This window comes from Lissotriton vulgaris, chromosome 5 (genome assembly GCF_964263255.1).
Source record: "Lissotriton vulgaris chromosome 5, aLisVul1.2, whole genome shotgun sequence".
NCBI classification, from domain to species: Eukaryota; Metazoa; Chordata; class Amphibia; order Caudata; family Salamandridae; genus Lissotriton; species Lissotriton vulgaris.
In genome coordinates this window covers 98000371-98027110 of record NC_141693.1, presented here as the reverse complement: position 1 = coordinate 98027110, position 26740 = coordinate 98000371, and the positions used below count along the sequence as shown (strand labels likewise).

At 43.2% G+C, this 26740-nt stretch overlaps 1 protein-coding gene across 9 annotated transcripts in view; it reads left to right on the top strand.

Annotated features, from left to right (window-relative positions):
• Positions 1–26740, top strand: part of DAB2IP (DAB2 interacting protein) — a 1377413-nt gene that overhangs the window by 1243074 nt on the left and 107599 nt on the right. For 5 of the 9 annotated variants that reach the window (XM_086920966.1, XM_086920964.1, XM_086920967.1 and 2 more), the window contains 3 exons: positions 13510–13711; positions 16391–16572; positions 20453–21326. In XM_086920966.1, coding sequence (XP_086777092.1) covers positions 13510–13711; positions 16391–16572; positions 20453–21326 — 1258 coding nt within the window. The remainder of the gene's footprint in view (positions 1–13509; positions 13712–16390; positions 16573–20452; positions 21327–26740) is intronic. The other 4 variants (XM_086920965.1, XM_086920970.1, XM_086920971.1 and 1 more) reach the window with 1 other exon arrangement.

The window sequence follows — 26740 nt, the reverse complement described above, 5'->3', positions numbered from 1 at the left end:
ATGAGCCAATGTACCTTGAGCATTAAGAGGTTTCCTGATAAATTAATTCTTAATCACATTTTCAGAGGCACTTCAGATGATGAATATAAAGGTCTCTCGAAGAGGAACTTCATTACTATTCCCACTCCAGTCTGTGCAACAGTAGGGAAGAGCAACTACAGCACCAGGAACAGAAGAACATTATTGTTTACATACGAGGAATTTCAATTTGTAGCAAAGAAGAGTATTACAATCTATTGATAAGGAACACTAGTGTGCCCTGATAAAGAACTTTAGAGTCACTTGATAAGCTTTGGTGTGTCCTGTAGAATAAGGAAAATGGCACCTGTGAGGGAACTAAAAAATATTGTTATCTTCCAGAAACATCTATTATGGTCTACAGAGGAGGAACTTCAATGTGTCTTAAAGAAAAACAAATAGTACACTGCTGAAGTAATTCATTGTCTTCTGATGAAGAACCTCAGTATGCTTTAATGAAGATACTTAATTTTGCCTGGTGGTAAATATTAATGTCTCCGGAAGAGAAACATCGTTCTCACCTGAAGAAGAACATTAATTTCTCCTGATGAGCAACTTAATTGTCACTTGATAATCAGCAGAATCTTTCAAAATAGAAAGTTAGTCTCCTGTAGTGGAACCAAATAGTATTCTGATGAAAATTCTCACTGTTTGTGGAAGAATTTGATGCTCTATTAATTAGTAACTTTAATGTCTCCCTAAAAAGAACATAACAATTACCAGTTAGGAACGTCATTGCCTTCTGCAGAAGAATGTCTGTGGCACTTCATGAAGGAACTCTTTGCCACACGATGAAGAATGAGCTGGTCTAGCAAATAGAGAGTCTCCTTAAGAGGCACATTAGTCTTTCTTAGTCAAGTTCTACAGTGTCTCCTGGTGAAGTCCTCCAGAGTTTCTTCATGCGAAATGTCAGTTTCTACTGATGGAGAACTTCGCCATCTCATAATTAAAACATCAGTACTTTCTGAAAAGTAACAATGAATGTCTCTTGGTGAATACTAAGATCTTCTATGGTGTCTCCCAAAAAAGAAAGTTATAGTCTCCTTTTGAAGAACATCATCTGAAGGATTGCATTATGGTCTGCTGATGAGAAACTTCAATATCTCTTGAAGAAGACTTCATGGTCTAGCAATGAAGAACCTTAGTGTGTTTTGATGAAGAATATTAGGGTCTCCTCATGGAGAACTTGACCAGCTCCTGAAGAAGACCTTTCGTTCTGCACATGAGGAATAGTAGTGTGCTTCAATGAAGGAATTATGTTTCACTTCATTAAGTTCACTATCCACTGAAGGGGAGTGTTATAGAGACCTAAATATGAACTTCAGTGTTGCATGATGCTCAGAGCAGGCAGAAAGTGTCCAAAAAGGGACCGTGGGAGTTAAGGTTTCAGGTATGGGGGCTCAAGTTAGTTTTGAACCAGTCTAAGGGGAGCATTGTCTGCTACTCCTGTGGTGCCTCGGGGGCTTGTCAGGGACCCGGTTTGTGCTCTTGCCCACACCCCCTGCTCCTGTCCTTGGAGAGCTTTTACCAGGTGTGGTTCGCATCCGTTAAAAATGTGCCCAGTTTTTCCAGAACTTGAATTACTGGGCCTGGGGTATCCAGCTACTCCTAATGACCTGATGTGGTATCCCATCCCAAGTTACAACTCCACAATTCACAATGAGGGCCATAGTTTCTCCTATAGAAGAAGGAAATTATGGTTTTCTAATGAAGACCCTCAGTGTCTTCTAATGAAGAAATTCAGTGTCACTTGATAAAGAATTTTGATATCCTCCGGCAAACAACATTAAAGTTAGGAAGTTCATGTCACTTGAATAAGAACATTGAAGTCATCTGGAGTCTCCCGTACAGGAACACTAAGGCCTATTGATGAGTTATTTCAGTTTCTCCTACGGGAGAAGGATGCTAGGTTCTACTGATTAAAACTTCAGGGACTCTTGATAAACAACTCAAGTGTCATTTGATGAAGAACTTCCGTTTCGCCTAATGGAGAAGGTTAGTCTCCTGAAACAGCATTTCAGTCACTCCTAACGAGAAACTTCAGCGCTTGTTGAATGGAAACGTCAGTATATCCTGATGATTGATTTCTATGTCTCCTGATCAAGAACCTCAAAGCCTCGAGATCAAGAAACTCAGTGCCGCCTGATAAGTGAGTGAGTGTCTCCTGGTTAAGTATGTTTATATGATGAGCCTCAAGAGCTCACAATAAGGAACTTCAGCAGCTCTAGCTGCAGTACTGTATCTGATCCCAATTAATGCAATTGGGGGTACCTGTGAAAATGTTTATGGGTGAAGAGAAAAGTGTGAAGATAATCAAAGGCTCTTAATAGATAGTTGCTTCTACGACTGCTGACGGTCTATAGAGCCTTATAAGTGGGGCTCCCTGTTTTCCATTTTTACAGATAAATGCAGACAGAAAAACATTTATTTTCCAATCTGTATTTATTTTTAAATGTGGATGAAAGCTGAATTGGGTTGTTTTTGAGTGATTCTAAATGCTGTCAGTCATGACTGCTAGGCCAATAGCTGTGCGGATTGTCAGGCAGCGGGATTAAAAATTTATAGGGATTTTAGTAAAGAGACTTAAACAGCAGTAGATTTGCACAACCTTGATGCTAAAATGTACATATTTTCTTACAAGTGCATTATTTATTATCTGAGTATGTAAACATCATTGAAACCAGTCAGGCGTTCGGGCATGAGTGCACATTAACTGCTTAAATAAATGCAGAAATATACACATTTCTACCTAATTTTTCACAAAACCCAAATTAAATATGGATAAATACAGGTAAAATTAGTAAAAAAATAAATATGGATAAATACAGACGGAAATGACAAAAATATAAATACCATAAAACTGGGAGCCCTACTTATAAGAGAGAACGCAAGGGGATAAAGATTGGGAAGAAAATAAGGAGCCTTTTGATGGGGATTATCCTGAAACCCTTATGAAGAATCAAGTTTGGTGCTCTCATGAACACATTCAAGGACTTTGGTTGAAGACTCTTAGAGGTTCCTGATGAAGAACCGGGGCAGATTCAGATGAACACCTCAGAAACTCTTAAGGAATTCATGTGTGGGCACACAGTGAAAGAATGTATGGATTCCCAGTAACAAATGTAACATTTGATGAATAGGTTTGTGGAGTTTTGATAAAGAATGACAGTGGCTCCGGGTGAATCATATACTTAATTAGTGTCAATCCTTTAGTGATGAAGGCCCGTCCAATATCCTAATGAAAATGTTGAGTGCTTAATTGTACTTCTGACGAAAAGTTTCAGATGACTCCTGGTTTTTCTACAGACAAAAGAGTAAATATCAACGTTAATGATATCTTAATAATAGTATGTCAATTTGAGCAGCATTTTATACTTTTACATCGTTTTTATGTGTTTGATATGCGTGCAATAGCATCGTTCAATGGTTGTTCGTGTCTTACTTTAAAATACTGGTCTCTGCCACATTTACAGCAAAGGAAGTTGGAGCACTTTGAATGTACAGGAGATACATTTAGTGTACCACTATTGTTCTTTCTATGGCTCCTTATATGTTTACTTTTCCATAAGTGCATTTATGTAGGACCCCTAATTATCAAAGGTGTTCTTATCAGGAACATTGGATCATGTAAAGATAACAGAAACATTTGTGTTGCTCCAATTCAAAACCAGTCATTCAAGATAGCAGCTAGATGACCACAACGAAAGGCCAAGCCATTGTGAGATGCTTGTTCAATGAATAATATAAAAAGGAAAAACCTTCATTGGCTGCCCATCCAGTCTAGGATTTCTTTCAAACTTCTTTGCCTTGCCCACGGGACTATATATGGCTCTGGATCAGAGGGCATTAGGTCCCTCCTTCATCTCTACTCCCCCAGTAGAGCCCTCCGGTCATCTTCTAAAAATCTCCTCTTAGTCCCTAGATTTGCAAAAGCAAGATGGGGAGGTAAAGCTTTTTCCACCTTGGTACCCAAGCTCTGGAATTCCCTCCCACCTGAACTGGTAGGACAACCCTCTCTGGCGCGCTTTCGCATAGAATTGAAACCCTGTTTTTTTCGAGAGGCCTACTCGTAGACTTGGATTCGGTGATTTGAGATTTTCTGTCTGTTTGGCGCCTTGATGCCCTTGGGCTAAGTTGCGCGGTATGAGTCTCCCCTCACTCACTCACTCACTCACTCTGTTGGTTTGACCAATTACTCTGTAGTTTGTAGGTGGGTTGAACATTGGATCACAAAACACATCATATCCCTTTTATTTAAAGTAAGAGTAGTCCGTATATTCAAAACCCTATTTAAAGTCTGCTACATGATTGGGTCCCATCTTGTGAGGGAAGTAACCCTTGCTACCCAAGTAAGCTCTTCCGACCAATACACTCACGGTGTAGATACTGTAGGAAGTTAGTGAGAAGCTCTTGGTAGATGTTTATGTTTGAATGTGTGACAGTGAAATTACACAAATATTCTACTTTATATATGTGCCTCTTTTTATGTGATGGGATTTTGGTGGTGAGGAGGTCAACACACATGTTTTTTGTGGCCATGCAGTGAAAGAATTAAATCAGGTCTCCATGCCTAGTGCTTCATCGTCAATAGAAAGGATTCCAAAAGGTCACTTTTTATGGTCTTATTTTAGATGCGGAGGCCTGTTGTGGTATTGTTTTCAAGATGGCCGCTTTGCATTGGTACTGTTGTTTTCATGGTGGAGAAAGGATTACACAGATGTAGTGAGGAAAGCATAAGCCAGTGATAGTCATCAACTCAATACATATTTAGTCATTGTCATGAACCCTTTCTTTTAGCTATACAGTCACCACAGAGGCAAACATGTAGCCTTTACCTCTGCACAGAAAAGGGCAGGCAACAAAACAGGCATTTCCAGCCTCCGCCTTTGGACCACACACACAGGAATGTGAAGTTTGGAATATGACAGACCTGTCAGAACATCCCTTGCAGCGTATGGAGTCTTACCTGGGGCCCCCACCCGCGAATCAGTACACTCCCCTGTGTATCTTATGACAATTGGCCTCTATTACATACAAATCTAATATATATGTAACATATTGGGATTATCATCATTTTAATTCATTCAGCAATAGGTAATATCAGAATAAATAAAACATAAATCCGAAACTTTCTTCATCTCACATTTCTTGTCAATTCGTTTACACTCCCTATTTGCATTGCAGTCTTGTGCCATTTTACTGTCTCATTGCCTAGTCACGTAATACGCCCCCCACACCTCCTGTAGAAATATGCTTTTTAGTACCTCATCCTTGTGAGCAGAATGTCCTCCCCGTCCTAGCTCACGCCCCTTCTCATTACTTGAGGGGGAGTTTAAATGCCCCGAAGTCCATGGCATCTCTGTGGATCTTGTTGGAGCACCTCTTGCTCAGAAGCCTCTGTTGGGGCTGGCAAGTGGCATCATTTGGCGAGCACAGTGTCTTCATTTAAAGCATCAGAAGTGTTAGTACATGTTATATTTGAAACCCCATGGGTGCAGAAAAGCCAAGGCCATTTCTGCAGGGAAAGTTTTTATGTCCTAGCTGCTATTGGCAGCGAGCTGTGAAGAAGTGGAAAGTTCCCCTTGAAGCGAAGCACTACAGAGCAAAAGGCCCATTTCCCTGTTCCACTCTAAAAAGAAGAGAACGCAATTCTGCAGACCCGTTGTAGGAAATCAAGAGCCCATGTTAAACAGACATACTCAAGCTAAGGCCTAATGCAAACCTAGCGCTAAATGAATACACTCATTCAATCAAACACTCAAAACTCAACATTGATCATGGGTGTCCTTAGAGGTTTTCTATGCATGCAGTGATCGCTGTTGAATTGATTTTGTCATGGTGTCTTATAGGTGAACTCCTAGGAACACCTGGAAGTAGCCTAAAGACCTAACCTCTTTAAATTCAGGGGACAGCAATGTATATAATTTGCTAGATTTCAGTGTCTGAGCTGGCCCAGGACTGACAAAAGAGCCAAGCCAGACAATTGACTCGTTCACTTGAGAGCAGATGCACTCTTAGTGTCTGAGTAACGCAGTAATATCCAATCTGTTCTTCTTCTTAATGGCTGCCTTGGCCATCAGCTTCTGGACTCATTGAAGTTTCACAATAGCACATTTTGGCAGCCAAGAATGCACGATATTGGAACCTCGACAGCACACTTGACCTCTACAGTGACCCTCTTGCAGCTGCATCCAGATAAGGAATGACCTTTATAGCAAAGTGCAGTTGGAAATTACTTGTCCTCACCATCTCGGAAATGTGAAATGCCATGTTCAAAATGGACCTCTAACGTGTTTTTAAACCCCAATCAGGGCAGCAGTGTCTGGCCTAGCTCTTCCCACTAATCACATGGGAGGGAAGATGCTACAGATAGGATATACCTAAACTGAACATGTGAGCCTTCCTTCCACCTGGAAACAATTTTCCCTGTCTCATTCAGATAAATATATTGATAAGTCACTTCTGTGTGCGCCCTTGCCGTGCCTCTCTCCCCACCTGTGCCAGCAACTCGGTGGCCTTGTCATTTGCTGGGCATTCCAGATGTATTAGCAGTTGCTCAAATCAGCACTTCCCCTCAAAATGCTTTATACGGCAATTAATATTCTACATAAAATGGCTTTTATGATTCGAAGCAATAACTGCACTTTGCATTTTGAAAGTGAATTTGTAAGTTTTAAAAAAACATATATGTTAATTTGTTATATAAACTCAAGTTACCATAACTTCGCTTTAACCGTTGTTTTTCTTCGTTATTTTTTTAAATTATATACCTTATGCAACTGCTCGTTTCTCCGAACCAAACATGAGTAGCTAGCCCCCACTGTACAAGACCTTTGTGTAAGATCAGCCCTGCCAAGTTTCCCAGTTCCATGCATGATTTTCTGCTCCAGTCCAGGTTTTTTCTTTGAATCCTGGGACATGTAGTCTTGTTTTTTCCATTATAAAAGTGGACGACAGGTCCTAGAATTCAAAGAGAAAAACGTGGACTGGAGTAGCTCGTCACACATGGGTGCGGGAAACCTAGCAGGGATGTAAGATATTTTGAGTTGAATGATGAAAACAGCAACTTAGATTGAAGATCTACACATTTTAAATTCTCTTACTGTTCATTTTACTTTGGGGTTAGTGTTTCCATTTTACATTAAAATAGCATTATGATATTGTCGTTCTTAAAGCTCACTAACACTGCCAGTGGAGGGGTTTTCCCAAGCACTGAACTGGTTAAATGTGGTTGGAGATTCTCTCAGCAGCTCACTGGACATCAGAGTCTTTCCAGCCTAGTCCTAAAAAAAGGGTTTTAAAAATCTAACTCTCAGCACACCTGGGCAAAATAAAACCATATGACTTTGAAGAGGAGTTTAGGTACATTGGCTCCAAAGAAAGCAGGTCATGAAAAATGTACCTCCCCTTGGGCATCAAAGTATATTGAGGTAGCCCTTTTGGTGGCTGGCAAAAGACTCCTGTATTTCATTTTATAATTCTGAGAGCAAAAGGGAAGACAGAACTCTCAAGAGGAATTGTAGGAGTCCAAGGCCAAGCAAAGGGAATAGAGTAAGGGACCCAGGGAGAGGGTGAAGGAAACAACTAGCTGTTAGTCCAAACTTCTTCCAACGAGCCAGAGCTGGACGCCATACTTTAAACCTGGCTTCTCCAACAAGTAGCTCGTGAGCTACTGGCAGCTCTCCAGCTACTTGTAAGCAGCTTTCTTGTGTGCACCCCACCCTATTTACTCATTGAGAATCTTTTGCTTGGTTGAAAGAAAGAAAGAAAAAAAATATATATATATATATATTTTTTTCCACCAAACGTCCCAGCGCTTCGGGGAGCACTCCCCCGTGAATCTTCCATCCGGACTGTAATTCAGACTCTCCTTCGCGCCCCTCATGAACATTTGGCTGCCTGACGCGTTTCGATGCTGAGATGCATCTTAATCATAGGCTTCTGGATGTCCACTTCCATAGAAGGTCTCTCTTTTATTTCTATTTTATTATGCAGGTGTTGCCAATTACCTTTAGTAGGTGAGTGCTTTGTGCATTGTTCTAAGTGCATTCTGGGAAAAGTAGTTCCTCTTCGAGCATAAATTATTCCCTAAGTGTGTTTCTTTCGGGATGGTATATATACCTCAAAGCAATACCCTTTCAGGCATAGAGTGATACATAAATTATGCAGAGAAGAAGCAGAGAACTCTGGGTAGCTCTCAAGTTTAGGTGAAAAGCAGTCCCTGTATAGAGCGCCCCTAAAACCAGCGACACTCTAAATTTGCTCACCTCAAATCCTTGTTTTTTTAATCAAAGTCTTTAAGCATAGGTTTATTAAAGTCTTTAAGTATGCTTGAAGACTTTGATAGAAAAGCAGGCATTCGAGGTGAGCAAATTTAGAGTGTCGCTAGTGTTGAGAGTACTCGACACAGGAGCTGCTTTCCACATAAACTAGAGAACTACCCAGAGTTCTCTGCTTCTTCTTTTTTGCATATATATGTCAAAACTGTATATTCAAGGCAAATATATGGGTATTTGCAGAACTCTTAAATGAATGTTTGAAGCAAAAATTGTTCAATTTCCAAAATATATTTTACTCTAATTTTTTTATGATATTCATGTGGGGGCACTTATTACTAATATTATTACTTTTGTGCCAAGGGTGCTGCAGCCATGGCTGGTATATGTTGCCTACATACCAAACTGACAAAAATCTTTTTTACATTGCTGCTGGCAATCCTGACTGGTGCACTCAGGGGATGAAATCACTGCTGGCAATCTTGCATATGGTGGCCACTAATGTAATCTTGTCTGATGTGGTCACTATTACAAGACTACTAATAGTAGCTCACAATGATTTCTATTGAACATAACTAGCTCTTCCTACACAAAAGGTTAGAGAACCTTGCCTTAAATACAATGAAGCCATTAACCTCCTGGCTCTTTCTATGCAGATGTTTTTGCTCTTAATGGGATTGAAAGTGATAAAAAGTGCCTCTGTGACCCAATGATGTGAATAGTTCATATTTATGAATGTCTTGGTCCATTTGTGCTCCAATGTTTGTTGCAAGTGAAATTCTAAACTTACTTGTGCGCCACTCGGAGCAGAATATGAGTTGTCCCAGTTGAGTATCAGCCTCTGACGTCTCCACATTTGGCATCCTTTCAATCCCGCCTTCTCTGGCACCAGCATCCGTTGCTGTCGCACGGCCTGTTCCATTCCCTGATTGCTTCTTATCACAGAACAAATGGAAGTTAGACATTGTTTTTCAGCAGGTCCATGAGCTGCTGGTACATCTGGCTCACACCTGCCCTGCTTGCAAAGAAAGCCTTGGTGATCGCATGCTGCATGAGTTGAATGCCAATTAGGGACGTAAAACCTGTCGAAGGATGGTTGTGCAAGGTCACACCTCCAGCCATGACGTGTCGATGGACCCTTCTGATTTCCTGTTCTTGCTAAGGCTGTCGCCAGCACTGGTTCCATGTGCCGCAGATAAGGATAGTCCACACTGTAGCAGTGGCAATTAAATTGTGCTAGAAATGGTGACATCAGTCAATAAGGGTTAAGCAGCAGGGCTGTACCATTAGGGGTCCAGCTGCCCAAGTACAATGAGACAAGTGCTGACAGTTTAGACTCTTATCACTTACATCATTCTGAAATTTGGTGTGGCCAGAAGAGGCCTTGGTGGACTACAAAATAAGACCGGAAAATATTTGCAAACTTGGAGTCTCGCATGGTGCTGCCATGCTAGCACACGGTATTGGGGTCGTGCATGCGGGCATCCGATGTAGAGACTTTATCCCAGGATGAACTGGAGACTGTGACCCAGAGGAAGATTCTACTTCTGTAGACCCTTGCAGGGTTTGCGACTTCCCTAGGACATGAGAGAGGGCATAAGAGGCCTTTGCTTCAGCTGTTGGGAAGGGAAGGTGTGTTTATGCAACTGCCCAGGCAGTGTTGGAACTCCACGGACCCTTCCCAACTTCCCCCTCCCAGACACACCGGTTCACACAGCGGATATTATTCCAAGGTTGGTAGGGGAATGGTTGATTTATTTGATGGGCTCTTAGATGTAGATTATCTGGTTGTAACTCCTTGTATGACACACAGAGTATAACAACCAATGCATGTCAATGGAGCAAGGAGACCGCATTTGTCTTTGCCACAGATAGGTCAATGAGATTCTTCCGAATCTAGAGGAACATTAAGCATCTCAAGGCTGATACTGATGGCCCGCTTCGTCTGCCATGTTGATTCTGAGTGTTTTGCAAGAGGCCATAATTAGCAGGGGTGGCAATTTAACATAATTTTGTTAAAATTCCATTGTTTTACCTTTTTTGCATCATCTTCTCTTTGTCACTTACATCATCACCTTTACCTTGCCTTTACTTCAACCCCAAATGAAATACATTTACTTAACCTCTTCGCTGCTGATGACGAGCTCAGCTCGTCATCAGCTACGGCGCTCGTATGCTGATGATGAGCTGAGCTCGCCATGTAACGCGGTATTTTGAAAATTGCCGCACACAGCGGGGAAAGCCGCCGCAGCGATGCGGTTAAGGTAAGTAAGGGTACGGATTAGGTTTGAGTTAACAGTAATGCTTATAGTTACATTCAGACGGGAATAGGGATATGTTTACAGTGAAGTGAACTGGATGATGGAAAGGAGATAAAAAGGTGAGGCTGTCATTGAAATCGTATTCTTCGTGTAATAGGAAAGCTGAAGTGGTAATGGCAAACAGGGACAATAATGAGATGTAAACATCGATTAGCCAATGACATAAGAGGTGGAGAGATAGCTCAACAGTGGCCATTAGTCTTTTTTTCTCAAATGTTTCCTAAGATCTTTATGTGCTTCATCATAAATCAGTCAGAAGCTATTCTCAGCCCACCTTGAACCACACAGGTAAACAGTGCAGAGGAAGCAGACCTGCAGTGATGTCTTCTAAAGTAGGCCTGGGCGGTGAACTTCGTTCCGTTCGTGGAGTTTGCAGAGTTTTGTGCACTCCGCACTCTGCGGAGCTTGCAGAGTGCAGAAAACACAGCTTCGCAATGTGCAGCAGTGTTTTTTTCACGCTCGCGTACTTTAAGTTCCTGATCGCGAAAGGTAAGTTTGCGAGCGCGAGCTGCGCTCGGGTAGAATTTCTACCCGAGCTGCAGGAATACGAGCACAAACCGCAGTTCGCACTGCACTTCGCCACCCACGGAACTTTCCGGAGTTTTTTGTAACTTCTGGGAGTTCTTCTTAGCAAAACTCAGCAAACTACACCCAGGCCTGTTATAAAGTGGGCCATTCCTTTTTTTGGGTTGGATTTTGCATTAATAAAATCTAAGAAATTCATACATAGTGTAGGATTCGGAACCACACGGGTAGCCAAATTCAGGGGTGGGCCACAGAATGGCTCTGACTTCATCCAGAAAGTTGGCGATATGAAATAACCTTCCACGGTGCTCCAGTAAACTTCTGGCAAGGATTTCCCATTGTTGTAGCTCACCCATGTTCCCTTTCTTTTCTTAAAGCTTATGAAAGTTTGTAAGTCAGAGAGCAGAGCATCTGGCCATATTTCTAGTGTCTGGTCACATGCATGTGTGGTGGATCGGACATTGATTGGGAAACTTTACTCTAGCAGTGACATGCTCTACACAAGCACAAAGTACAGTCAGGATACTCTGCATATAGTACATTTTTTCAGACAAACTCACTTAATCTACCCCATGTTGCCTGCCCTTTGGTCGTTTCCAGGCACTGCCTCTCGTCTGAGCATTGACCGGCAGAGACCATTCTTCTCATCACCGAATACCCCCACAAATGATTATACTACTAAATATGCCCGCTCCCCTAATATCTTGGTAAAGAGTATCTATGACAACGTTTCGAAAGGTAAGTGCATATAGGTGGGGCCACTGGAATTATGTGATTCTGCGGCTGCAGTTTTTTCCGCATAATCATGGATTTGCCACATAATCCATCATTTGCTGCATAATTTACAAATTTTTAGCGAAAAACATTGTTTTTAGCTCAAGCGTCTCAAAAATTACTAAAATTGCAGAGACCCATGTTGCTGCACAGGGGAAGGCCCTATGCAAAGTTTTACTGGTCTTCTTTCTGATGCTTATTTCTCTAGTTGGATGCTATACTGATTCTAATAAGGTGAAACATTTGGCCCAACAGTGTTAACATGTGAAATGACACCATGATGAAATAATACTATCACAAAATGCGCTGAATTATGTATAATTTCCTTTTCTTGCTGCATAATTTAGTTAATCCTGTCACATAATTTGGTCTTCCTCTGTCGTATAATTCAATTGCCCCCTACATGTAGGGAAGCATAGATTTAGTATTCCTGACTCCACATCTGCATACCTTTAAGACATATGTACTGCGTAGGTATATATATTCAAAATTAGGTTACAAAATCTAGACTTATTTACCTGTCGATATTTTTTTACATTATTTTCTGTTCAATATGGTGTCCCATCGCTATTCAGGGTGCACAAATAGGGCGGTCCTACATATATTTTTGGCAGATGTCCTGCGTCCACAAATCTTTAAATGCAATGCTACACCCTCTAAATAAGACAGACTGACCATCTGCCTAGGCCCATAACAGGAAGTGGAAAGATTCAAAGGGCAGTGAACAGGAGAGAATGGGGGCAGGTAGTCTTTCCATTGTGTCCATTAACAGAGCACAACATGAAAAGAAGGAAGTGGAGGCCACAGGCATACATTGCAGAGGAGCCAGAGGGGCCAGAGAATACATACAATTGAAGGCGGTTTCCAAAGGGTACCAAGGGAAGAAACAAAATTGGCATTAAACATCTGCCCTTGGAGTGTGAAGGAAATGGTACGGGTGAGATTTAAGCACAGGGAATGGAAGAGAAAACTGAATGCCAATGGTTTCCCCATGAACATGTGCAAAAAAGGATGAATGGTCGGGCGGGGGGGGGGTAGTTGCTGTTGGGTGGAAAACAAGGGAATAGAACTGCACAGCACATGCACACTCATAGGGTGTTTAACCAAAAAGAAAAGAAGTTCCCAAAATGTGAGCATGGGAAGGATAGAAGCAGACCACTCAGAAAATGATGAAGAGTCTCTTCTGAAGGGCGGAGAAAGGAGACAAACACAAGACAGACCTGGAATGCCATGGAATAAGAAGCAAGCAGAGGAGAGTGACACCAGAGCCAATCAGTGGTAAGCGCTGAGCCGGCTGTACGTTCATGGTAAGCTCACAATAGGTCTTTCCCAACCTGGTAGGTTCGACCTAAAAAGGGATACTAAAATGCTGTCTGGGAAATGGGACGGGCAGTAAAAATGCAATCGGATAATCTGCCCTTGAGGTAAAGGGGTCACAATTAAGTATCTCAACTAATCACAAATGTGGCTGAAATTGGCTTGAGTTGTTGCTTGTTGGCTGTTCGGTGCTTTAAACTGGGCACCTTGTGTTTCTGATCCTACGTTGATGCTGGCCCTGTGTTCCTGAATCTCTTGTTTCCTCCTCTTTGACACAGGTTTGGCAGTAAGGAGGAGTACATGTCCTTTATGAACCAGTTCCTCGAGCACGAATGGACCAACATGCAGCGCTTTCTGCTGGAGATCTCCAATCCTGAAACCATCTCCAACACTGCGGGGTTCGAGGGCTACATCGACCTGGGGCGCGAGTTGTCGACCCTGCACTCCTTACTGTCAGAGGTGATATCACAGCTGGACCAGGTACGGTTTAGATTATCTGAGGGGTCTTAAGTACAAAAGATAGTCCAGACCTTGAAGCCCTCCATGCACCATCTTAGGACATGTGTGTGAAGAAAGCATGCACCGCTCTAGTCTAAGACCGGCTTTGGTGCTCATGTGAATGCATCTTTTAATGGGGGGACCCATGTTTGTGGGAACAGCTACTGTGGAGTGTGTGATTGCAGGCTGCGGATGTGTTCTAGCTCTAAAGAAAATGTTTCCAAAGTTTTAATTACAAATGAATGAACATTGAACTCTTGGCCGAGAAAGCATGTGTAGACAAATTGTGTCAGGAACACACACAGCTTTGGTAGAAAAATATTGATCCACCTCGAATATGTCCTTCTACAATAATTGTGCAGCCTGCAGCGACTGCACGGGAGGGCTGAACCAGCCACTCTTCAAAGGTTGTGGATGAGATGATACGTGGGAGTACCTGCCGGGCGGTGACTGGGGGGGAGGGGGAGGGGCAGGGTGGGGGGTAGTAATCTATGGATTACCGAGGATTACAGGTAAGTAAACATATAAATAAATATAACGAATTTCGTTGCGTGCACTGCAACACCAAATTCGTTTTATTTAATTATATGTTTACTTACTTGTTAAGGTCCGTAATCCATACATTACTACCCCCCACCCTGCCCTTCCCCACGTCACCGCCTGGCAGGTACTCCCACTACCGGCTGCGGCTGTACCCAAGGGTGGCATCCATGGCTGTTTCATGAGGCCTGCGATTCTGCACCTCTCCTTCATGGAGAAACAGGTCCACAAAACACCTTTCTCAACCTACGCGTGTAAAAACAGAGCACAAGGTGAAAAAAAGATGCTTTTGCATATGTTTGAAATCTCAAAGCTGCATTGGACAGGCGTAAATTTCAATGCATGTGCCCAGTTTGCAACCACACAGAGAGGGCATGGGAACAATATGCACTCAGAAGAGTGTTGTGGGCAGAGAGCCGCATCCCTGAACAGCATAAATGTATCGACACCTACCATCCTCTCCCTTAGGTCCATCCTGAGATGTGAATACACCGATTTCCACCCGCAAAGGGACACCATTTTCCCCGAAAAGGAGGGTTAGGATGGGTTATATATGGTTCTGATTGGCAGATGCTTCTTATGTGCGGAGGTGGAGAAGTTAGAGACATTGAAATGCAGAGCAGGAGTTTAACTTTAATATTATACTGATTATTGCAAGATTTTTTTTATAATTACCAGATATTTTAGTAATTTCTTTGAACGTCCTTGTAATAATGTTTGCCGATATGTTGATGACTGTTACTTTGTAGAACTTTTTAATAAAGCTTTTAAATTAATAAAAGATGAATTAATAAGGGCAGTTTCTCTGGAATGAATAATTCGGAAACCAGATTGGAGAGCTTTAAGGAGATTGTGGGCAGAACTCTAAAAGGTAAGAGGGTTGAAATATAGGTTAAGAGTGCTAGAGGTATAAGGGATTTGTGGGGCTGCTCCGTAATTAGAAGGGGCGGAGAGGCATTGTTTGTTTTTGCTACAGCAACTTGACAGCGGATTTGAAGCATTGGGACCAGTGTCCGAATAGACAGGAATGATCGAAGAGTGGGGTTCAGCAGGACTGAGGCAAGGTGCTTAATGAAAGGAGGCCTAAAAGGGACAAGGGAGTCTCAGGAAGGGGCAAAAGGTAAGGGCATTAAGGAATTCAGTTCTGTGGAAGAAGTGTGGGGAAAGAGGAAGATTATGAGGTCAGGGTTTGGAGGAGAAAACGAGGTAGTCCGTGAGCTGGCAGAAAGGTTGTAAACAGAGCTAGTTGTGGGGATTTTAGAAAAGATGCAGAAGGGAATGTCTGATGCAATGGGGTGGTAAAGAATAGAAACTTTTGGAGCAGAAACGAGACAGGCCGTGATGCGTGTAGTGAAGTCATCAGGTTCTGATGCCCGCATAAAAGGGATGTCTTGACTGTTTTGCACGTTTCCATGTACTCTTTAGTTCTAGTTTACTAGCATATGTCGAGGTGCCTGCTCATGAGTGTCTTAAGGGAAAGTCAAGCGGACCTGATCCAAGGTTGAGGGCCATGGCCTGAAACGGTCACCATGTAGAGGGCATGCACGCCAAATTGTGCTACATGGATGCAGACTGAATCAAATGATGTGGATTGAAGATGTGGAGCTCAGTTAGAATGGACTTGGCTCTAGGTATGCAGGAACGGTGTTTGGAGAATGCTTATATCATCGAATAAGGACTTTGGGATTGGGGGAGGGGGCGTCAGTGGTCATGTCCATCATGGCACCATTTAGAATTTCATCTTGCGGTACCATGGTGATCCCCTGTTGAAGATATGGACTTTCGAAAAGCAATGTTTACGTCAGAAGTCAAGAGAAAGGGGAGGGGTCCTGGGAAATAGAGCTCATGCTAATATCACAATCGTATCACATTCTGTAGAGCGGCCCTAAACAATTGATTTGCTTCTATCAACCTGTCACCTCAGGGCATTGGAACATCTAGACATGTTGTTGTGGTGTTGCTACGGTGTACACTTTGGCTAGCTACACTCCAGTCCAAAGGTTTTATTGCCTTTGCATGTGTCACTAGATCCATGCCCGCCCATAGCAAGACTTCTAATTTGCATGCATCTGTATAAAAAGTCCTGAATGGCACCTAATAGTAACCGGTCTGTTTTTACAGGGCACTGTGGCTAAACTCGGGCCCCTGCCTCGCATTCTAAGGGATGTAAGCACGGCCCTCACCAACCCAACCAGTGTTCAGGTCTCCGTCACATCGGATCACTCCTCGGCCTCGACGCCCAATGCCGGCACCACGATATCCGCGGGGCTGCAGAAGATGGCGATAGAGAACGAGCTATCTGGGTAAGAGAAATGGAAAGGCAATCTCCGCTGCCACTATAATTTGAGCAGAAATTTCAAGCGGGCTATTTTCCCACTACAAGGTTTTCAATTTGACCTCCATCTGCAATATTTCTGGGCACATAATAACAGCACAGAACACGGCTCTCCGAAAGAAATGGTGCTGTCACGGTTATAGGAAAGCCATGTCTTCATTACCGGGTTAGAAGCCTCATCTCCTCTCAGATTAAAATGCTTTTTTTTTATTTGCTTCTGATAAAATGTAATTAAATTGATCAAAAGAATGATACAGCAGATCTGAGATAGCGCAGACTAGGCTGTATTTAACAATTCAATTAGCATGGAGGAAGCCAGCGAAGCAGTTGGCCTGTCTCGGTAATCATTGCTTTTATCTCTAATGCTACTCAGCATGTGGTACAACTGTTCAAAAAATCTATTTAAATTTCGCGTAGGCTGGAAGAACAAAACGGCCGAGAGCCTCGAGCTTCACTGTAAACACGCCGGCTTTGTTCGAGCTCTCACTATGTGAAGCCATTTTGGAGCTCATGTTTCATCCAATCAGAATGAGCGTTGCATATTTTAGACAAAGCAGGGCCCTCGTTCCTAACCTGGAAGCGTGCCTCGGCTGTGTTTAGACAACAGTCCTAGATTAAGTTAGGAGATAATTATAGCATGCTGGTAATCCAGACAAACACAGTTGCTTCTGAGGTTGCATTTACTGTTTGTTGTGTACACTGCACGTTTAGAATTTGCATACTCATTTGCATAATGCTGCACAGTAACAAGCCGTTGCCTCTGTGCGTTTGGTGAAAGGCACTTATTGGACATGACATATGCCAATGGGACGGCGTATTTTGTCTGCACCGCATTATCTCATTTCCACTTCATTTTAAAGCAGCCGCGTCAACATATTTTTAACAGCCGGGGTCTGGCTTCAGGCATATGCTGTCACATGTTTAAATTTTTACATTAATGTTCTGCTCCAGTAGTGTCCAATTTAGGATAAATCTAAATGAAACTCTGTTATGTAGTGATTATCATGGAATTAAATCCGACCAGTACACGGCAGCGGGGTAGAATTGTCCTATACAGCAACCAGGCAGTGCCTGAACGGCTGTTTTCACAGGTCAGTTTGTTGGACTGTTATTGGGCAGTTTAGTTCTTGTTTTTATGGTCTTCAGTGCTGGTTTTACTGTTGATTTCCCTGATATTAAAACAAACGTTGCCTGCAGTAAGCTCAAATTCATGCAGTCTTCCATACTTTGCAAAACACCTATTCAGCGTTTCTTTACAAGTTCAAAACTGTCCCAATTTCAAAATGTAGGCCACATTTTTAGCTATTTATTTTGCTTACCGGGGCCCCCTTTATTTTGGTGCCTGGGCCCAATTTCTGCTCCAGTCTGACCATGCTCAGCACTCATTGCCCTACATTGACCAACTGGTTGCCTACCCGTAGCAGGTCGACTCCGCACTGTCCTGGCCATTGACCAGCATCACTTTGCATCCTGGTACATGCAAGCCCCTTCTATAAAGGAAAAGCTGAAACTACAAGTCACATCATTCATTATGCTGTTGGCTATAAATCCAGGACAAGACCGGATGAGCCTTGGCTCTTAACATGTGACTGATTAGCCGCCACGTGTCGTGTCGGCTCACACCAATGGTAATGGTATTTTTTTTAAGTACAGTCAAAATAAATCCAATTTTTGTGTTTAAAAATATTCAAAAACTTTTATAAGCTTATCTCATTGCTGTCCCTCCCCCAGGGGAAGGGCAAGATGCAGAGACTGTTTAACATATGAACCTTGCTCGGTCCAAGCACATCTCATATAAAGTGTGAACAAATATCTTTAGTTGTTCCATGCCAGATTTGAGTAGTTGATCAAATGCCAGGCAGAGGTCTCAAGTTCTCTGATTCCACGTGTGAGTAACTCATCCATACTAACAGCCCTCGTCCGTTTATTCCATTACAAATTCAGGACAGCAAGAACCACACTGTCAATGTACGTGAGTATTAATGCAATTCTATCCTTTTCAGAGAGCATTAAAGTGGGGTAGCTGAGTGAGGGTTATGAGAGATGATACTCCATGTTGTGCATTCTGTGGGGTTGTATTCGTTTGAATTACACAATTTCATTACATATCACAATTTTATGTAAAGTCAGATTAAGTGTTTTTCCCCGAATCACTTTTCTTTCGAATGTTAAGGCTGGGATTCGAACCCACGCTTTTGTTTTCCAAAGGCAGCAGCTAAGCTGGAAGACCACATTATTCATGCCCTGGGGCATTAGTACACCTTAAAATGTATGGAATATATTAACATATATTTACATAATGCTCGATTCATAAAACACAGTAGGGATGAGGTGCTTCAGCATGTAATCAGGAAATCTGAACATTATGGCTTTTTCCCGCCCTTTTGAAGTTTGGTTGTCCAGTTGTAAACTACTGACCAGAATGTAAAGGAAGATCCAGACAGGCTACTGACACATGACCAGTCACAACTGGAGATCTCTTAAACGGAGCCTAATTAAGCCGGTCGAGGAACCTTTTAGGGCTCCCGTCTATTTGGTATTTTTTTAGGGGACGGGGGCATATCCGTCTGTATTTATCCATATTTATTATTTGCTAACTTTATCTTTATCCATATTTATTTTGATTTTTGTGAAAAAAAATTAAGCTGAAACTGGTATATATTGATGTTAATTTAACCGATAAATGTGCACTCTAGCTTGAATGCCTGCCAGGATTCAATCTTATGAAAATCTGCAGATGAAAAATCAATGCACATTCAAACATTCAATTTTTTTTATCAAGCTTGTTCATGTTTACCTTGTTTCAGCCTTTTTACAAAAATAATTTTCTTTTATTAACCCTCCTTCGCTGTCCGTCTGCGCAGCTAATGACCTGGCATTCATGGCTGACAGCATTTAGAATCATTTAAAAAGCAACCTAATATGCGTTTTTATCTACACTTGAAAATAAATGCAGCCAGGAAAATGAATGCTTTTCTGTCTGTATTTGTCGTTAACAATCAATAAAAAAAGGAAAACAGGGATCCTTAACCATAAATCATGTATTTTTATTTATTTAGCCCCTTATTGGCACAGGCCTGCAGATGTCTACAACAGGTGTGAGCACAATCCTCTAAATTGAACATAAGGGGACAAGATAGACTTTTCTAGAGTTGCTGTTTGACATTGAGGGCTGACCACATAAAGTGGTGCTCAACTTTCAGTAAAACATTGTTTAAAGGTGGGAAATTAAATTGCATGTTATAACATGGCAGGGTCAGGCAAAACACTTCCCAGAGTTAGGCCATATAGCTTTTAGTTTTGGATACAACACAGAAAGTTGCTAAGGTCTGATTGGGAGTTGGGCAGTACTGATAAATTCGCCAATATGGTGGATAAATGCTAAATCCTCTGCTGGCAGATTTCTCCTTTGGTGGTGAAACTACCAGCGGGACTAACTCTGACAGTGGTATTGTATGGAGATTTCACCAGGTGGTTCTTCACTTGGGGAGAATTCTTCTTCACTTCTCCACCAGCCAAACGATTTTCTCATGTCTTGAAACTCTAAATCTACCACCAAAGCTCTTCTTTTTCTATCCTAACTTTAAAAAAATCCAGCTTTTTCCTCAAGGAGGGTTTATCTGTATTTTGTATACGTGTCTGTGTTTTTATCTCTGACCTCAGTCACGCCCATGGCCACGCTGCCCAGACTTCTGTCCCCTCCGCTCTGTCTTTCCCTCCTCCTTGGCCCGATCTACAGGAAGCGTTTGGCATCTCTCTCCTCCTCTTGTTCACATTTATCTAATGCTTCCTCCAGTTCAGTTTAGCATTTAAAGCTGCTCTCCCTTTGTTTATTTATTTCCCCGTAGTCTGATAGATTTCACAAGGTTGCCATCTCCAACTCCTGAAAACAAGGACTTATTTTTTGTCACAAGGTCTGCCGGCGTCCAGCCCTCGCCTGCCCGGAGCTCCAGCTACTCGGAAGCCAACGAGCCGGAGGTGCAGATCTCCAACGGCAACAAAAGTCTCTCCATGGTGGACCTACAGGACAATCGCATTTTGGACAATGGGGCGAATGCAGTTGGTCTTGTGGACTCCTTGAACGACAGCCAGTCGTCCTTCGGACAGTTGCAAGGATTATGGGCAGCACGGACACCTCAAAACAATTTAGTGAGTATGACAACTGTGCGGAGGGCGGGACAGACCCCCATGACCCCGAACTCGGACACCACTCCTGGTAGGCTCCAGCTTTTGGCGCCATTGTCGTTCCAGAATCCAGTCTACCAGATGGCAGCAGGGTTACCAGTTTCGCCGCGAGGCGTGGGGGACTCGGGGTCAGAGTGCCATAGTTCCCTGAGTTCCCACAGTAACAGTGAGGACTTAGCGGGGAGCAAACATGGCTTTGGGAACCCCGGGGGAACAGAGGATTTTACAAGGCGTTCTGGGGACATGTCACGGCGGCAGTTGTCGTTAACAGAAAAGACAAGCCAGCCTACTATGCCACGCCAGAACAGTGCCGGCCCCCAGAGGCGGATAGACCAGCCACCCCCTCCACCACCCACAATGACAAGAGGGAGGACCCCTCCCACGTTACTAAACACAGCGCCTTATCCGAGGCCTTCCAGTGGGAGTATGATGTCATCATCCCCCGACTGGCCCGGCACTGGCGCTCGCCTGAGGCAGCAGTCTTCGTCCTCAAAAGGTGATAGCCCGGAAATGAAGCAAAGAGTCATGCACAAGCAGGTGAGATCTTTTTTGTGCTAAAACTAACGTATATGATGTGCATATTTTGTGCTGTGTGAAATATTGTGGTGCTTCTCCTCAGCTCCAGATATGGGTAAGATTTGCTAGCAAATTGTCCGGTAAGGTTTTGCGCTATGTTTCAATTGCATTCAATATTCTGGTTTGCTGTTTTTCACCCTCTAGTTTCTCATAAGGTGGCTTCCAACGTGAGCACGAATCTGTATATCCACGCGATGTCAGACTGATATACATGTAGCCATGTTGATAAAATGAGGCATTATTTGCGGCTAGATCTGTTGATATTGATGTCTGTTGAGCTTATGAAAATGGTACAGTAACTTATCTGCTTGGAGGCATATGCAAATTAACAGGAGGAGGAGGGGCTTGCTGTAGGATAGCCTGGTCTTGTGAAAAGCGTTGTGTATGCCTTATCCGGTATCTTTAGCACTCTTTAAATGATTGCGTGTGAAGCAGAGGCCCAGGCGTGTAGGACTTGTGTAGAGTTGTGTGGTAAAGGCCTGTGCCTCAATGCGTAGGATGTGATGACATCATTTTGGTCATAGGAGGCGCTCATAGGATTTCGGTTATAGACCAGGGTGAAATTACTGATACAGATGTCAGAGAAATTAAATTAGTTTGTAGAAATCGCAAATCCTTAGATAGAGATGTTCAGTGGTTCGATGCTTTGAGCGAGTTCCTTCCTTTGTGGCTGGGTGGTTTAATACAGGGTTGACAAGACAGACGCAGCAGGACCGGGTCCATGTCTGATTTTCAAGCTAATCTTTGATTATGTAAATATGTTTGGTTTTAATTCACTGTATGTACATTTATCTTGCATGGATATCCTTAAAAGTAACCACGGAGCAGGCCAGCATAGGCCTACATTGGAAACCCTTATTGTAAGGTTTAGTCAAAATAGTAAGCCTCCGGCAATGGGGCCAGTGGCCCCGGGTACAAAGCTCGCCCCCGCAGCTAGAGAAATGATAGTGTGACCCTGGCTATTCACTTTATATCTCTTTGCTTTATACCTGTAAAATGTAACTGCTTTCTATCAAATGTACAGTCTAGAGGAGTATTTATTGGATATGTTCACCCTCTGCGCCCTACTCCTCTTCATCTCCTTGTTTCTGTGATCTGCTGTCAGCCCTACAGGACATATTGTTTTAGCTGCTCTGTTTCAAAAACATGCACTCCTAAACACTCCTCCACTAATTGGGGTCAAATCTGCTATATTTGCAGTTACACTTCAAAATAGTCTGTGATTGGCAGTTCCTTGTCTTGTTTGCATAGTGTTTGCCGAAGGTCCTGTGTCAGGTGCTCAACGGTGTGCCCAAACGAAAATATGTATCCCCCCCCCGCCCCCCCCCCCCCATTTTGCAGTTTTATATTCCGCTGACATGGCCCTGGGGTATTAATACATCTTACTAGTATGACATATATTTGCATATATTTACATAATGCTCGATTCATAAAGTAAAGTAGGACTAGACAATACCACGAAACTACATAGATTGCAAAGATCTTATAAAGGGGCTATTTATTGTAGATAAAAATAACTGTTCTCTTTCGAAGTCCTGCAGTGTTAACAATCACCAGCAATAAGCATTCTAGAATGTGTCTTTGTTTGATGACGTTTACCTGCGTTTGGAGACCAACTGTGACATCATCTCCAGGGGCCCTTTTAAAGCTCAAAGGAACGATTATGGCAACAGATTTATGACGATTACATGGATCATTTTTGTGTCATGAAGTGAAGGTTCAAATTACTTTACTTTCAAGGCAAATACAAGAACAATTGAAGGCATCTCGTTACCATCCTAGAGAACTGCACCATGTTCAGTAAGAAGTAAGGACACGAATGAGAATGAACCCTTGTGGTAGTCATGCTAGGGCAGGGAAAGGGGTGCAAGGAAGGAACAGAAATAGATGAAAGCAGCCCAGCATGACTCCAGGAAGGGGCGGGAAGGTCCAGGCCGGAAGTGATCTCCACAAAGAAGCCCTTTGGTGTCTTTATTGAATGTCACCTGAGAGGTGATGTGGAGAGAGAGATTAAACGAGGTTTGTGGTGCAAACAGACAGCGATTGAGCCGAGGTGTGCTGAGCTTTTAAATGTTGAGCGTTCAGGGCGAGAAATTCGGCCGTCCAAGGAGATCTTTGGCCCACAGGTGTTTCAGCTTTTTTATTCAGATATCGTGGGTTTCAAGACGGTGCTACTTGATGAGCAAAGCAAGCTTTTTTGTAAAGCTATGTTTAACAGGTGGGCACTGGAGTGTCTTTTACTTCCAGTGACAAAGCATGCTGCCTCATAAAGACGCCCTTCAGTGTTGAAAGGGTTACCTCCGGAATTTGTTAAGAGCCAAGTTCTCATACTCAAGTCTTGAGAGGAGTAAAGATTGGATTATTGTCATGAGTCTTTGAACTTTCCAAGCCTGTCAATACACCTGGTCCCTGTGATAGTGGGAGAGGTGTGGCACAGTAGCCAGGGCGGCTGACTCCTGAACACGGGGGCTCACGGTTCGATTGCTGGCGGTGGGTTAGCTCAGCATCATGTGACTCTGGGCAATAGCTCGCCTCATCTTCCCGGCGGCCCCAGCTCCTTGGCATCCTTGGGTAATTGTTCACACTTTACAAATACTGATATTATTGTTATAGTCCAGAACTGTGTACCCTCATCCCTAGGGAACCAGCATCACAGGCCCACCTGCTCTGTACCTAGCATAATTTATATTTTCGTGGGACCCTTTGACCTTGGCGAGATGCTCTGGCCTTCCCCAAGTCAATCATCAGAAACAGCCTGAAAGTGTACCGTGGAAGCCAGTCCAGGTGATGCCAATCTCCCATCTCTAAGCAGGAGTGGAGAATCTGGGCTCTCGGCGCCTGCGTGGGACTGACCCTAGGAAGCTGACATTGGGTCTGTACCATGGCATGGGAAGAGGGTTAGCCACAGTGTCCACGGCTGAGAAGGATGAACAATCCCTTAAGCTGGCATGTTGTCAGTAAGCGTTTGTCTCTCTAGGTGCTGCGGCGATAAGCAATGATGCTTCACTGGCGCGCCTCACTGAATGTCGCAGCCTCCATCCTTCTGCTTGGCGCAAGGGATTTCTTCTGTTTGCTCTGTTTTTTTGCCAATATTCTTTTTTTCCTCTTCTGAGTTTTTTGTGTTTTAAACTGTGTTCATTTTGTAAACAAAGAGGCACTTTTGAAGTGGCACTGTAACATTGTCTACAATTTTGTGTCTGGTACATCTGTACTTTAAAAACATGTCCTTGGGTTTCTGAAGCCCCAGTGTTGTTCTCAAAGATCACTAGAAAATGTGCTTAAGTTGCTTTCTATAAATGTGGAAAAAGGGATTATGGGTAACCGCCAAATAAACAAAATACTTTCAATATGTCTTCCTGGGACTGGATTGCATGATTGCCAAGGGAGTGTAACAGGCAATTGCTGTTGATTTCCCACAGGGGTTCTTCTGCCTTATGTAAGTGGCCGCAGAGGCGTGCCTGTCCCCTCCTGTAATACTTATTAGCAGGAGCACATTTTCTGTCTGTGCAATTTCACGGCTGCGTTCATTGATTTGCACCAGACTACTTTCATTTGCAGAGGGGCATGGCCCCATGAAAATGGTGGGACACCATTGTCCGTGCTCCTGTGCCATTATCATTATGTGATTGTGCGGATGCTGTGATTTGTACACAAAAAAAGTTGTGCGGCATTTGGCACATAATCCATCATCTGCTACATAATCTGCAGCTTTTAACAAAAAAAAAGTTTCTAGCTCAAACGTTTCAAAAGTTACTAAAAATGCAGCAACACATGTTGCTGTGCAGTGGAAGGCCCTTTGCAAAGCTAGAACTGGTCACCTTTCTGTTGGTTATGGCTATATTTGGCAGTTCAACTGGTACTAACGAGGTGCAGCCAATGCCCAGACAGTGTTACCAAGTTTAAAAATGACAAAATAATGAAGTGATACTATTACAAAAATGTGCCACACTATGCCGCATAATTTGCATCTTCTTGCCGCATAATTTACTTAACCCTACCGCATAATTTGGCCATCTCCTGCCGCATAATTCCCGTGGCCCTAGTCATTATTACCGGTATTTCTGACAGTATCAAAAAATGAAGGTTTAAATCTGACTAACTTCTAATTATAGGCCGATCTCACCCTTACTATTAATTTCTAAACCAGTCGAACCAGCTGTTGCAGCCCAATTGCAGCAACAGCTGAGCACCTACAATTTGCTCTCAGACGGTAAGTCAGGTTCTAGACCCTGCAGAGTGACAGAGAGCGCTATTCTGGGAGCGAGTGTTGGAATTTAGAGGAAAATGTCAACGTACCCCTCTTTTTCCCCATGATCTCTTGGCGCATTTGACTCCTCCTATCTGTACTACTTCTCCTTTCTCACCTGGGACACACTCTTGGTGAGAGAGTTTGGGCCCTAAAGGGGATACATCTTTTTCAAGAATCACTTGCAGCAAGTGCATTTAAGCCAATCGACCTCGTTAGAGCGGCAGACCCTGATGCAGCGGTCTGGCCCGGGACCAGGGTTCAATTCCCCGCCTCGGCGGGTCTTGGGCTCAAAATTCCACGGACCTGATAATTCTCGCCTCGGTGCCTATTCCAACCATGGAGTCCCACTCTGCAACTCTGGGCAATAGCTTGCTTCATCTCCACAACGGGCCCCACAATGCTAAGGATGCCTGGCCTCCACCTTGGGGGTGCCCAGGAGTGGACGCCTCACAGGGAAAGCCAGGATGGGTTCCACAGCGGTATTCGTACAAGCGCCTTGAGACCCTTGCAGGTGAGTAGTGCGCTATACAAGTATCAATTTACATTTTACATTTACACCCTCACTGCTTGGAATTTGGCACCTCAGGCTGTGCCCTATCACATCTATTATTCAACGTCTATATGGTTTCATTTAGGGGGTGTTTTGATGGTTCTTCATCTCTGGTGTCAGACGTAAGGTGTTGACACCAAGATTTTTCTGTGATTGTTTTAAAAAAAAATGAAAACTTAAAAAAATAGCAAACTGGGCTGCTTTAACCCCTTGCGTGCTGATGACAGAACGGTTCCGTCATCAGCATCGGTTGAGCTGTGCTGATGACGGAACTGTTCCATCATGACTCCGCCCGCGCAAGGCGGAGTCAGCACAGGCGGAAAATACGCCCCGCACGCAAGGGGTTAAAAAAAAACTGTTTTCATTTTCGAAAGGTTTCAGTGAGAGTTGGCAGCGGTCCCTTTGACCCCTGAAGCAGTCACCCCAGTTTACAAAGGAAGGGAAAGGGATGCAGAGGGGACCGCTTCTCTTTTGTGAATGAGTTACCAACCCAACTTGTGAGTTAGTGACTTTTCAATTGTTAGCGACCGCAATTATAGTCACAAGCCATTTAAACACAAACCAAATCACTACCTA